This window comes from Spodoptera frugiperda, chromosome 30, assembly GCF_023101765.2.
Source record: "Spodoptera frugiperda isolate SF20-4 chromosome 30, AGI-APGP_CSIRO_Sfru_2.0, whole genome shotgun sequence".
NCBI classification, from domain to species: domain Eukaryota; kingdom Metazoa; phylum Arthropoda; class Insecta; order Lepidoptera; family Noctuidae; genus Spodoptera; species Spodoptera frugiperda.
In genome coordinates this window covers 1996549-2008045 of record NC_064241.1, presented here as the reverse complement: position 1 = coordinate 2008045, position 11497 = coordinate 1996549, and the positions used below count along the sequence as shown (strand labels likewise).

Sequence of the window (11497 nt, the reverse complement as noted above, 5' to 3'; positions counted from 1 at the left end):
GATGGTTTTGTGTCTTGGCTAGTGTACCGTATTTATTTACTGCGCTCCGTCTACGATCAATCTGAGCCGAGCAGAGCAGGTGAAACATCTCCTTGAGTCGCTAGTTAATTATTTAATGGTAAAAGAACTAATGATTATCACATTTAAACTTAGAACAATAATAATTTTTGCTGTTCACTAACTGAATAGAAACAAATCAGGGGTGAATAAGAACAACATTTTGTTGTGTTTTCACGTAATTTAGAACTGTTTACACCATTTTAATATTTTTTATTAATTCTTTATTAAAACCAAAAATGGTCTATTAAAACCAAAAACATTAAAACAAACTAATAATCCTAATATTTTTTTTCTATCACCCCCGAGTTTCTATTCACCCCATTTTACCGTATATAAGATTGTCGAGTGTGAGAGTTAAAACTGCACACAAATTGCACCATTATTTGTTATGCAGGCAGGTGACCCAGCCACTGTGCAATAATCAACTCTTTAATATAATTCACTAAGATACGGACTAAAGCGAATTTAATGACTTAAGCAATTGTTTACCAGTTGAACTTTGATCGATATAGAGATAATTATAATATTTCCTATCGATTGTGGTTGGTATGTTTTGGTACTGACGAACGATTACTGGTTCGAACTGGAATTAATGGAATTAAAAATTAAGTTCCAAACCCATGTATTTCCTTATCCTTTACGATTTGAACAAGGGCCTGTTGTGCGGCTGCTGGGTACCTAAGTTCTTGTCATATTGTTATACATTACATAAAAATATGCATCATGATGCATCTTATAACATACCTCTTTTCGCAAGTTCTGAATATAAAACTCATAAGGATAATTTCACGGATCACAGACTCCGTGTAAATGTGTAGAATTAAGAAAAATATCACCATACTAATCTCAGAATGTAACTTAGGTAAGTCCTCTTGTTCGACAGTCATACGATTATCAAATAGTATCATATTCATTAATGAAGTTAACAGTATAAGTTTTTAAGTTAATCCGTGATCATGGCGCTTGCAACAGTGCCGAAATTTCGGAAACTTATCAAAATGAATAAACATGGTAAATATCCCGTCTTAAGTTCTAATAATGAAGTTAACAGTACCTACAATTTTATGTGAATATGGAACTATGGTCAGCTATAACTTCGCAGTTCCCAATCCTCGAGGCTACGCTTCCATGGTCACGTAGCGTATCACCATCGCCCCAATTCCCCAGTGTCACGGGCAGACCAGTCGGCGGCATCGTGACATACGAGTAGGGCTCAAAGGTTAACTTGTCCATTAATTATGTAGTATATTATTTGCGGTGGTTACCGGTTTACCCGAAAGTTTGACTAATAACTAGTGTAGATAGATAATGAGGATGGTCAGAGGCTGTCAATGTATATTGTAGAGAAATTAGATATTTTCTGAATGTTATATTGACAGGGTATAGTTGAACATGTCGTGGTTGCCCTTAGGTTTAAGACGACCGCTTTTCATGCATGAGGGTTCGAAACCTACCAACGGCGCGATGCGTACGATGCGGGCCGGTGGACGCTTACCTTGATTGACTTTTAACACATTGAATGCCGTGGTGGTCACCGATGACCAACGTTAGCGGAGGATTCGCCTTCAACAGTTTTCTATTGGCAGTCAAAGACTTAAGTTCTAATGTTTTGTTTCTAGCTAGCAAAGCATATCCGTTTCATTAATGATAAATGATAAATGATATTTATTTCTGTAAATAGGTCATAAAATAACACTTTTACACGTCAATCATTTTGATTTCAATGAAATTGCAAGTAGGTAATCTTTTTTAATATAAAAACAATAAATTGAACAGGTGAGCCGGTGATAAGCTTACATACTTACAAACTGATATCTAATTGGCACATGGCATAAATGTAATACTTAAAAAGGATCTTGGAATAAGATTATTTTAATGTTTCAGATTATGAAGTATGCTTTTCATGCTTGAAAATCGGGCGTCTTAAACCTCCGAGCCACCACGAGTTTGGGGATGAGTAAGGAGAAATAACGTGAACTAGATATGTATTATTAATTCTTATTGTTTGTTTGTTTTTTCTTAAACGTTGCCACACTACGATTTTCTCCTGTGTCGTGGATGCGTTTATAAACCTACAAGTTCACATGCACATGACAAGCAACAATTTGTGGATCACACAAAGAATTGCTCCGAGTCGGAATCGAACCCGCTACCCGTTGCACGTTTCTTATAACCACCAACTCATCCTGATACATATTTAATAACAGTAACTTTGAGAACCAATGAATTATGGCGCTATTTACATATGTAGGTGCTAATTAGATATCTAGGGAGTTTCCTCAGACACGTTATCAGTCCAGTTCTACCAGATCCGTTTGGAACGTGACCTTATTGACTTTGAATATTCCCGGTGTCAAGGAAACTTCCGTGTGGACTTACAAGGAATTCGATATTATTCATGTTGATAGCACAAATTAGTCGAATCGTCTTCGAATTATGTGGATAACGTTTCTAGTAATTTGGATGCGTGATTGCTTTGTTGATCCGGCGTGATTTGGTTCGTGAATCGAACGTTTTTTGTTATAATGAGTACAATGCTCGAAATAGGGATGATAACGGGGTATAAAAATTAAAAATCTATTTCGTCCATCAGTGAGGTGATGAAAAAATATTAGACACATATTTTTTTATTTTGCCATAAAACATATCTACTTAGATAAAACGAATCACAGTTTAGGAGTGGGAGTAAATACCTTATTTCAACGGTTAAAACGTACCTAGAAGAAACGTCACGCGATATTTCAAATGTTATTATATCTTCGAAAGTATTTGTTTCTGTAAGAAAATAAAAATACGTGTTTAATGTTTTTAAACAATGTACAAAACAGATATTAAGATAAAAATTGGTCATCTACTCAATTGAGCTTGCTGTAGACCTCCTGACGGAAACCATTTATCATTTACCTAGCCTATCACTAACCTATGCAATACTTTGCATATGTGCTTAACATTAATGGTGTTCCATGCATTCGTTGGTGCATTGTCTCATGTAGTGATGGGTTCACTACACAAGACAATGCATAACCTGCCAAGGCCTAGTGAACAGCATCATAAAACATTTACTAACTAACTACAGCCACTTTACAGAGTATTATGTCAGAGTACATTGTAGAACACGTAAACAGCTGGAAATAGCCGTCGTTTATGTAAGTAATAGTTTACAGGTTACTGTGTACACAACAGATGTATACTTGAAATTACATAAGAAGGGGCAGACGGGTCGCTTTGTTACGTAAAATAAATATTAAAATCCTTACTTAATAACAGTCTTCTATCTTTTTTTCTTTCACGTCGCAACTATTGTAAACCTGATTTAAAAAAACTAACCTATGGAGTTTCTTGCTCGTTCTTCTCCCTAGGAATCTACACTTTGGAATGAGCAAATAGCTTAACTAGCGGACGGGTCTACCTACAGACAGACATTTTTTTTTTTCTATATTGTAATATTAGTTTTGACGCTCAAAAGTGCCTTGCCGGTCTATTCGAAATAAATAATATTGACTTTGACTTTGCAATAAAGCGTTCATATTATTTATGTGTCTGGAGATAGGGGGCTGATGGAAAATGTTACCTATGCTTTTTTCCTATAACCTTGATTTACAATTTTATTACAACTAAGTATGGTGAACTTTTTGTAGATACTTTGCCAATAATTTAAATATACAATTTACAATGTTCCCCTCGAAAGGGACAAAGGGCTAGAAGATAATGAGACATGTTGTAACGTCTGGCTCTATCGGTGTTAAAATATTCCACAGATCGGGGTCACAGCTATCTGTACCCGTTGTTAGACCTTCAATATTCCGTTAATAAAAAAAAAAGAATATTAAATCACTACAGTAACAAAGTTCCTTATTACGTTAGTTTGAGTGCGTTAAACAGAAAAACTGCTGAACGGATTTTTATGTTTCACCAATGTATTTTGACATAATAAGTTGAGTCGCATCGTTAGGACGGCATCGTCTAGGCATCGTCTAGGACTGCCTTGCGGACTGCTATACAACCTACATAGCTCCGTCCCTCTTGCACTGATCAGTGATCGACCATTCTGGGCTCGAAGAGGCTCGAAGAGCAAGACGCTCCATCTTACCTCACCCAAGGCGAGAGAAGCGCTTGGAAGAATTCCCTGCTCAAAAAAAAAAAAAAAAAAATGTTTTTTTTTTCAAAATCATTCTAAAGAGATTATTCCTTATCAAAGATAACATTAATATTAATGAGATCCTTCAAGACATCGTTTTTAAACAAAGATGTAAAGTTATTTTATAACATTATTCAGGTTGTTCAACTAATCAAATCGATTGCTGAAATACAACATGGCGTTCATAGTCTTGTCTTATTCACCGTAAATGGCTGTAAGAGTAGTAAAGTTACGGATTATGATAAATGAAATAAAAAAGGCGTAGTGTCCATCGTCCAAGGTTGCAGCGCAGACGCATCGCAGACGTAGATTAGGCGTTATCTATACTTATGTGTGTTACGAATATTGTGTGTTTATTTGGAAGAAACTTATTACATTTCTATATTATACTTTGGCTGGGGATTGTTTGTTCTAGTCTGCAAATTATTTGTTATTTTTTAAATGAGGTGTAACGTGGTTGTAACTATTAATATTTCGGATAAATGTTCGTCAGAAAATCAACAAATTTTCAGCAATCAGTTTTTATTGTCAACCTAGCCCATCTCTTGGCCTTACTGTACTTACGTACATGTAAAACAAAGATGTATGAATTCTTGATTAACATTTGCTCAGCTTGATTTTTGAACTTGTAGGTTTGTAAACGCACCCACGACACAGGAGGAAATCTACTAACTAACTACTCATTCATTTGAATTTTATATTACTTAATGATTTATTCTTATAAAGTTATTAAATAATTCATTCTCTGAAATTATAATAGCTACGTATTGAATTCCTAATAGTCACGTTTTACATAAATATACGGATACCGTATATAATCTTTGGTAATCAGAAGCCCTTTAATTGAAATAAACTTTGGTATCAGATAAGAGTATAATGAAGATACATAAATTAGCCAAATTATTAGACAAGCACGTGTCAGGCTAATTAGGCCTCTTTTGGGAATTAAGGGCAATTTATTCTGAATTCAACCGTATTTTAAACGCAATAAGTAATTAATTCCAGCGTGTTGAGGAAAGTTTTGGTAATCAGTTTGAGGTCACTTACCTAGCTCAATTGATAATACTGATTATAAGGAAAAACCCAGTATGTATTACTTTCTAGATAATGTGTGATTGTTTTACTAAAATGTAGTGGGTCGTAAAAATATCAGTAACAATAATAAAAAAAAAATACAGTTCAAATAAAATAACATCCTCTTATTTATATGAAACGTACCAATCCTGTACTCGAAGTGATAAGATAATCGGATTTACTATTATATATCAAGGATTTCTAATTCGCAAGTTGTAGGCTTGCTGCTGTTTTTGTTTTATAAACAATACAAGCTTCGCTTCCTGACTCCCCTCGAGTTTACATAAGCATCACAAAGAACTATAATTATTGCTTCATCTACACTCTACATCGCACTTTTTAATCGAAAATCATCGATTAATTTCTCCCGCCTTAGGTGAGGCGAGAGGGAGTGTCAGATTGTTACTGACTAAAAACCACCCCGTTCCTATTCCTGCTTTTCGAGCCGGAGCCCCGGTAAACACGCTAGGTAGTCCGCATCTCCGGATAGCATCGAACTTAGTGGCTTTTTTTAATACATGTAAATTATTATTATAAATTATTTTTTAGTAAATAAACCAAAGCAGATAAATAATATACTGCCTTCTTAGAAGACCAAACCGCTTAGTGTTAATAATCAACTTTTAGAGAAGTAAGGTTGGTTTCATCGAGACAGGTCGCAAGCGCAGGTCGCCGGTGCCGGTAATTTTCCTGCGTACGAGTGCATTACACCCAGACGTACAAAGTGCGGCGCTCCAGACGACGCGACCTACTTGTCGTTAGGTAAACATTATGTACGATCTTATAAACAACACCAAGGATGTCTCCGGGCGGCGCGCGCGACGGTCTCCGTTTGTGCGGTGCTTAGTTTGTCCACGTGACGCTTCCTTGAATGTTTAATGATTGTTGATGTAGGTTGATAATGATTATTTTATATTGTTATATTGGTGTGATACGAGGGAATTACTGTTTACTTTCTTTTTGGATAGTTGTGTGTTTATCAGTAAAATTGTTGCTTTGAATTGATAATTATAGTAAAATAATCAAGTTTCAAAGCTTGAACGATACCCATGGTGAATGGTGAAAATAGTGAGCACACTCTTTTATTTCCACTCTTTTAAAAAGGTGTTAATACCACCTTTTTAACATAAGTTTACAATGTAAACTGCATGTCATGAAGAAAACTCGACTTTAACAGTACCCTTGTAATTACCGTCAAGACAAACAACGCGATTTCTGTACTTCTAACGAAGGGTTAACAATTTAAATTATTCGTCTATTCAATCTATAGGCGTTCACGGAAGAGTAAACAAAAAATCCGTAGACGCTACGCCGTAGCACCGTAGCGGCGTAGACCTGTTTAAAAGGTATTTAATTTTTCGTAGCGCGTCAAAAATAAGATATTTTCAAGGAGTCTTTATCTAAAAATTTTAAATGCAATATGTACCACATTATGTGCAATTGTCACATGGTCACAAGTTATAATCACAAAATTCAATAATTTTTATTTCGGTCTGGGGTCAAAACTGCTATCAACCTCGGTGATCACTCGCTTCTACACGTTGCACATCATGTAGTCTATGCGTGTTTCCGCATACCTTTGGACGGTATAAAACATTTTTATCAAATTAAACTTAATAACGTCTGCACGTTAATTAAGTATCGCATTCGATAATAATGTCGCCGTGTGAAAAGGTCGAGATTGGCATTAATTATGATATTATTTCAATAATTATTGGGTAATTTATCTTGGGCTTTGAAAGATGAAATATTATGACTTCATATAATGAGATATTAAAATAGACTCTAGGATTCATAATACCTAGATGTGGTTTATTTGGGTGGTCATTTTCTTTATCTTGTGGGACTAGTCTAGACACATAAATACGATAACATTACATCATGCCTTTCATTCAGAGAAAGGCGAGGAGTCAGATGTGTTAGGAGTTCCGTATGATAGATAGTTGCAAGTCTAAATAAACCACCCAAACCCAATAAGTTCCTTGAAATGGAACTGAGATTAGGGTTATGTTAATTAATTGAAAATATCTATATTACGACTAGGAAAGCAACAGGCAAAACGTTGTTATTTTACTAAGAAAGACTATCCATATCAAACGCTGTAATATTTCTGTCCGCATTTTTTTTTCTTGTCCTCTAATACCTAATATCTTCTGATTTATTTCGTTGTGGGATCCAAGACAGTTATTCATGTCCCTGAGACGCGCTAAACTTTAGGGTTCCAGCGTTTTCATGGTTGTATCTACCTTTAACCGACGAGCATTCATGAACATTCTGATGACTGTTGATGAAGCGAAAGAGGTGTGTAAGAATTGTAGCAATTGGCGTTCCATTGTCTCTGCCTAACCCTATGGGAGACCGGCGTGAGGTTATGTATATACGTATCTACTGTAGATCCTGGTTTACAGGAGATGCAGCGGTTTTGAAAGGAGCAACATTTCTCAGGGTTTGTCCCAAAAAAAAGATACAAACGCCCAACTATTTAGGCAGAGAACAGGAAAAGATATCAGTATCCAGAATTCCGCGACATCGCGGTGTGAAGATACGGCAATCCAGATTAACATGTTTTCAAGTCATGTGATAGAAAAGTCAAGTAATTAATACGAAAATATTACGCAACGATGGTCACTAATTATTATAAGCAGGTTCATAGGTCGGCAGTAACTGGAGTTAAGATAACGGCACAGTTTTGTTGCTGCGTATCCGGGATGGTTGGGAGTGAACTTCGATCGCAGATACACATTCCGGCTCGCGGGTTACGTCGCAACTAGTGTTGTTATTTATTTAATTTGTTGTTATATTTTGATTATTTGATTGATTTGTTTAGATTTTACAAAGGGACGCAATGGGACTGGTGTATTTATTAATATAATAATATGAGATAACGTTTGAGACTGTTTTTCTTAAAGTACTACTCGTATGTGTTTAAGTAGGTTTCGCTTATTGATATTGTACAGCACAATCATAAACATACTTATAGTTATCAATGAAAATCTAAATATTTGTTGGATAACTTATTTAAAGTTTCTCACATTCAGAAATACAAATAGACAGACAAATGGGGCGAGACTTTTTATCAATAAGCGATTCCCGATTACGCCCAATAGTCTAAAGTTGCGTGTGGCTAAGCATGGTACTTACCTTTTTATTATACCTTTTATAGCCGATATAATATTGTTCTTTAATAATATCTTTGGATCTTTTAACGAGGTTTGGTTTGGCATCCGTGTGTCCATTCGCTGTTTTATCAATGATGCACCTTTGGCTTAAAATTTTGAGGAAGCGGAACATTGATTTGCTATCGCCGATTCACATACTGACCCAGTTCCATACATGAAATACACTTTCAATAATAGGGGTCACAACAGCTATTGACGCTATTGTTGATGTCTCACCAACTTCTACCACGTTCTATTAAGCACGACACGTAAACACGACACCTTTCTGCTATCCCTTTTAACGCCATACATTTAGAAAAAGACACGCAATATTGACGATTTTTTAAAGGATTTCGTGGTAAAGGGTAATTGTAAACTATTGACTTGCACTTTTTGATAATTTTTGGTGATGAATCTTTAGTAGTTGCGAAACTGTAGTGGAGGTAGCACGCTGAAAAATTCAACTGAGAATCCTTTGAGTTTGGATTGTAAAGTTCACAATTTTATGTCAAGTTCTCAATAGGTTTAGTGATATGAGTGATAACCAAAAAAGTCCACACGCAGCACGATCTAGAGCTCCAATCAATGACGAGGCAGCTAGGTGGTGGGAAGTATACGGCAACGATGACCAACAAACAGATTGCTACGTACAACACGAAACGAAAGATTCACTTGACATTACTAGTAGTAAAAATGCCGATGCCGACAACGATACATTCAATACCAATAATTTAAAAGTACAAAGAGCATTAACTTCAAAACTCTATTCCAACTTTATTGGTAGAACAGTGACTAATGTTGATCCTAAAGGTAAAGTATTGAAAAAATGGAGGGAAGACCAAGCGAAAGCAAAGTACGAACGAGCTAAGCGAGCAGTTATTAATTCACTGAAAGAAAAATTCAGAGGTCCACTACAAGAAGGCAATATACCCTCTGTGCTCAATGACAATAAAGGGGATAATACTGAAGCAATACCTGCGATTATAATAACTGGAGACAATGTCGAAGAAACATCAAATTCGAATGTAAATCGTGACGCTGGGGTTTGGAAGGAAATTGATTCCAGTTTAGTGAAAGATAAGGTTGAAATTTGGAATGCAAGAGCTGAGGATGTCAGTCACGCGAGGAGGCTTCAGATGGGGCCAGGTGGTGAGCTGGCACAGTGGAGGCTTGTTCCTCGTGGCAGTAGGGCGGCGGGCGCGGAGGGCGGACTACGCGGGCTTACGAGGATCGACATGCCGGTAAGTTAATGCACTTTTCTTATAACAATACGAATAACGATTAACGCAATTGTTTTGACTCATTAAGACGGTGTTTATGAGATTTCACATAAAACTTACTCACCCTGGATGGAAGTTATACCTTTTTGAAACTAACAACTACAATACCTACTAGAAATATTACTAAGTTACACTATTTTCTTAAATCTTGTAGCAGCACAGTTTGTTAACAAATTTAAACTAGACAAACAAAATAATCATATAAGTACAACTATCCTATAAAGCGAGGACGTTATCGAGTATAAATTGAAGGCAGTTTACATTGGCCCGGCTAGTGCGATGCAGGGAATAACCGATAGTCATGCCATCACGAAGTAATCGGGAATCGGGATCTACCCTGACTTTTTGTACATGGAAGACTATGTATGGATTTATTACGACGGTTTATTCAAATACATGGATTTTATTTTATAGGTTTTAGTAACGTTACTCGGAATTTGGATTATGTGGATTGGAAATATTGATTTTGAGTAGAGTTTTAAATTATGTTACGGAATTAATGAGATAAAAAATATAGAAAAAGAACTGTTTGTACATGTGTGTGTAAAAATTATTATATGAAGAGATGATTTCAAACATATGAAAGTTGATATTGAAATCGAAAACTCCAATATTGAATTCCATCACAAAACCAGAGTTTTTTTAATGGGATAATCATCCAATGTCCACCAATTCTCCTGTCTTGGATGTGGTGAAAGGGAGTGTCAGACTTGCTGATTATAAATCAACCCGTTCCCATTTCTGCTTCAAATCGGAGCCCCACGAGCGGAGCCTGGTTACCCCTGTAACCGGCAATTTTGTCCGCTGCCCCAGCGTCCTAAATCAAGCCTGCATGTTAGGAAATCGCTCTTACGACCTCTCGATCAATTTGACAACCATTGTTTTAGTAAATTGAAAGTAATGATGTTTGTATGTTAATAAAGGAATGCCTACGGTATTAAGCCTACATTGTGTCACATGAATGTGCATGAAGAGCTAAATAAATAAATAAATAAAAAGTTCGTCATAAATGAGAGTAGGTTGAGCTACCAATAATGTCTGTATATAATGTCTGTCTATACATTTAGTACATATTGTTTATTTCTGCCACGGTATTAGTGTACTGTGGCCTCAATTGCTTTATCACCAATTATCTTGGTCTAGATGAGCCGTATCTTTAATTCTTTATCAGTCGTGTTTCAAAACGTGATAGACGGTGCCACAGACATATCCGTTTTCTTTAAATAGTTCAGGTTCTTTCCTGATAATTTCGCTACACGATGAGCTTTATAAGTAAGCACACTAAGCATAGTTATTTGGGTTAAACCCAGTGTTTGTGTTAGTAATACATAGTATAATTATAATATCGAAGATATATCTTCTGATGAATCTAGCCGACAAGTATCCGAAAGATTGAATAGATATACGACTGCAAATCTTTATTCCTAGAGATATGAAGTTCCGGGGTGATACAATTAATGAAACAGACCAATGTAAGACCAATCTACAACTGAACACTTCAAACCGATATATCCGCCTTCATGTTATAAAACCGCAAAATAATAAATAAAAAAAGTAGGCCAAGTTCCAAGTTTAATGAAACAATCTTGTATAAAAACGCAGTGATTACTGTTGACGCGATAGGGGTTGAAATGGCTTCATATCAGTTTCGCAATGTACTAATGTTCCGTTGGCACGTTATGGCCTGTGAAACGCGCAACTTTTCAAATGTTTTACTACGGCCTACTACAGCACGTATTGTGCGTGGCAGACTGGGCCACGACTGATTATGTCATTTGTTTTTCTTA

At 36.0% G+C, this 11497-nt stretch overlaps 1 protein-coding gene across 1 annotated transcript in view; it reads left to right on the top strand.

Moving 5' to 3' along the window:
- The first annotated feature begins 8727 nt into the window (after window positions 1-8727).
- The window catches only part of LOC118269639 (rootletin), a 50749-nt gene continuing 47979 nt past the window's right edge, over window positions 8728-11497 (top strand). Inside the window, exon 1 of the mRNA XM_050706994.1 lies at window positions 8728-9671. Coding sequence (XP_050562951.1) covers window positions 8964-9671 — 708 coding nt within the window. The 5' untranslated portion in view covers window positions 8728-8963. The remainder of the gene's footprint in view (window positions 9672-11497) is intronic.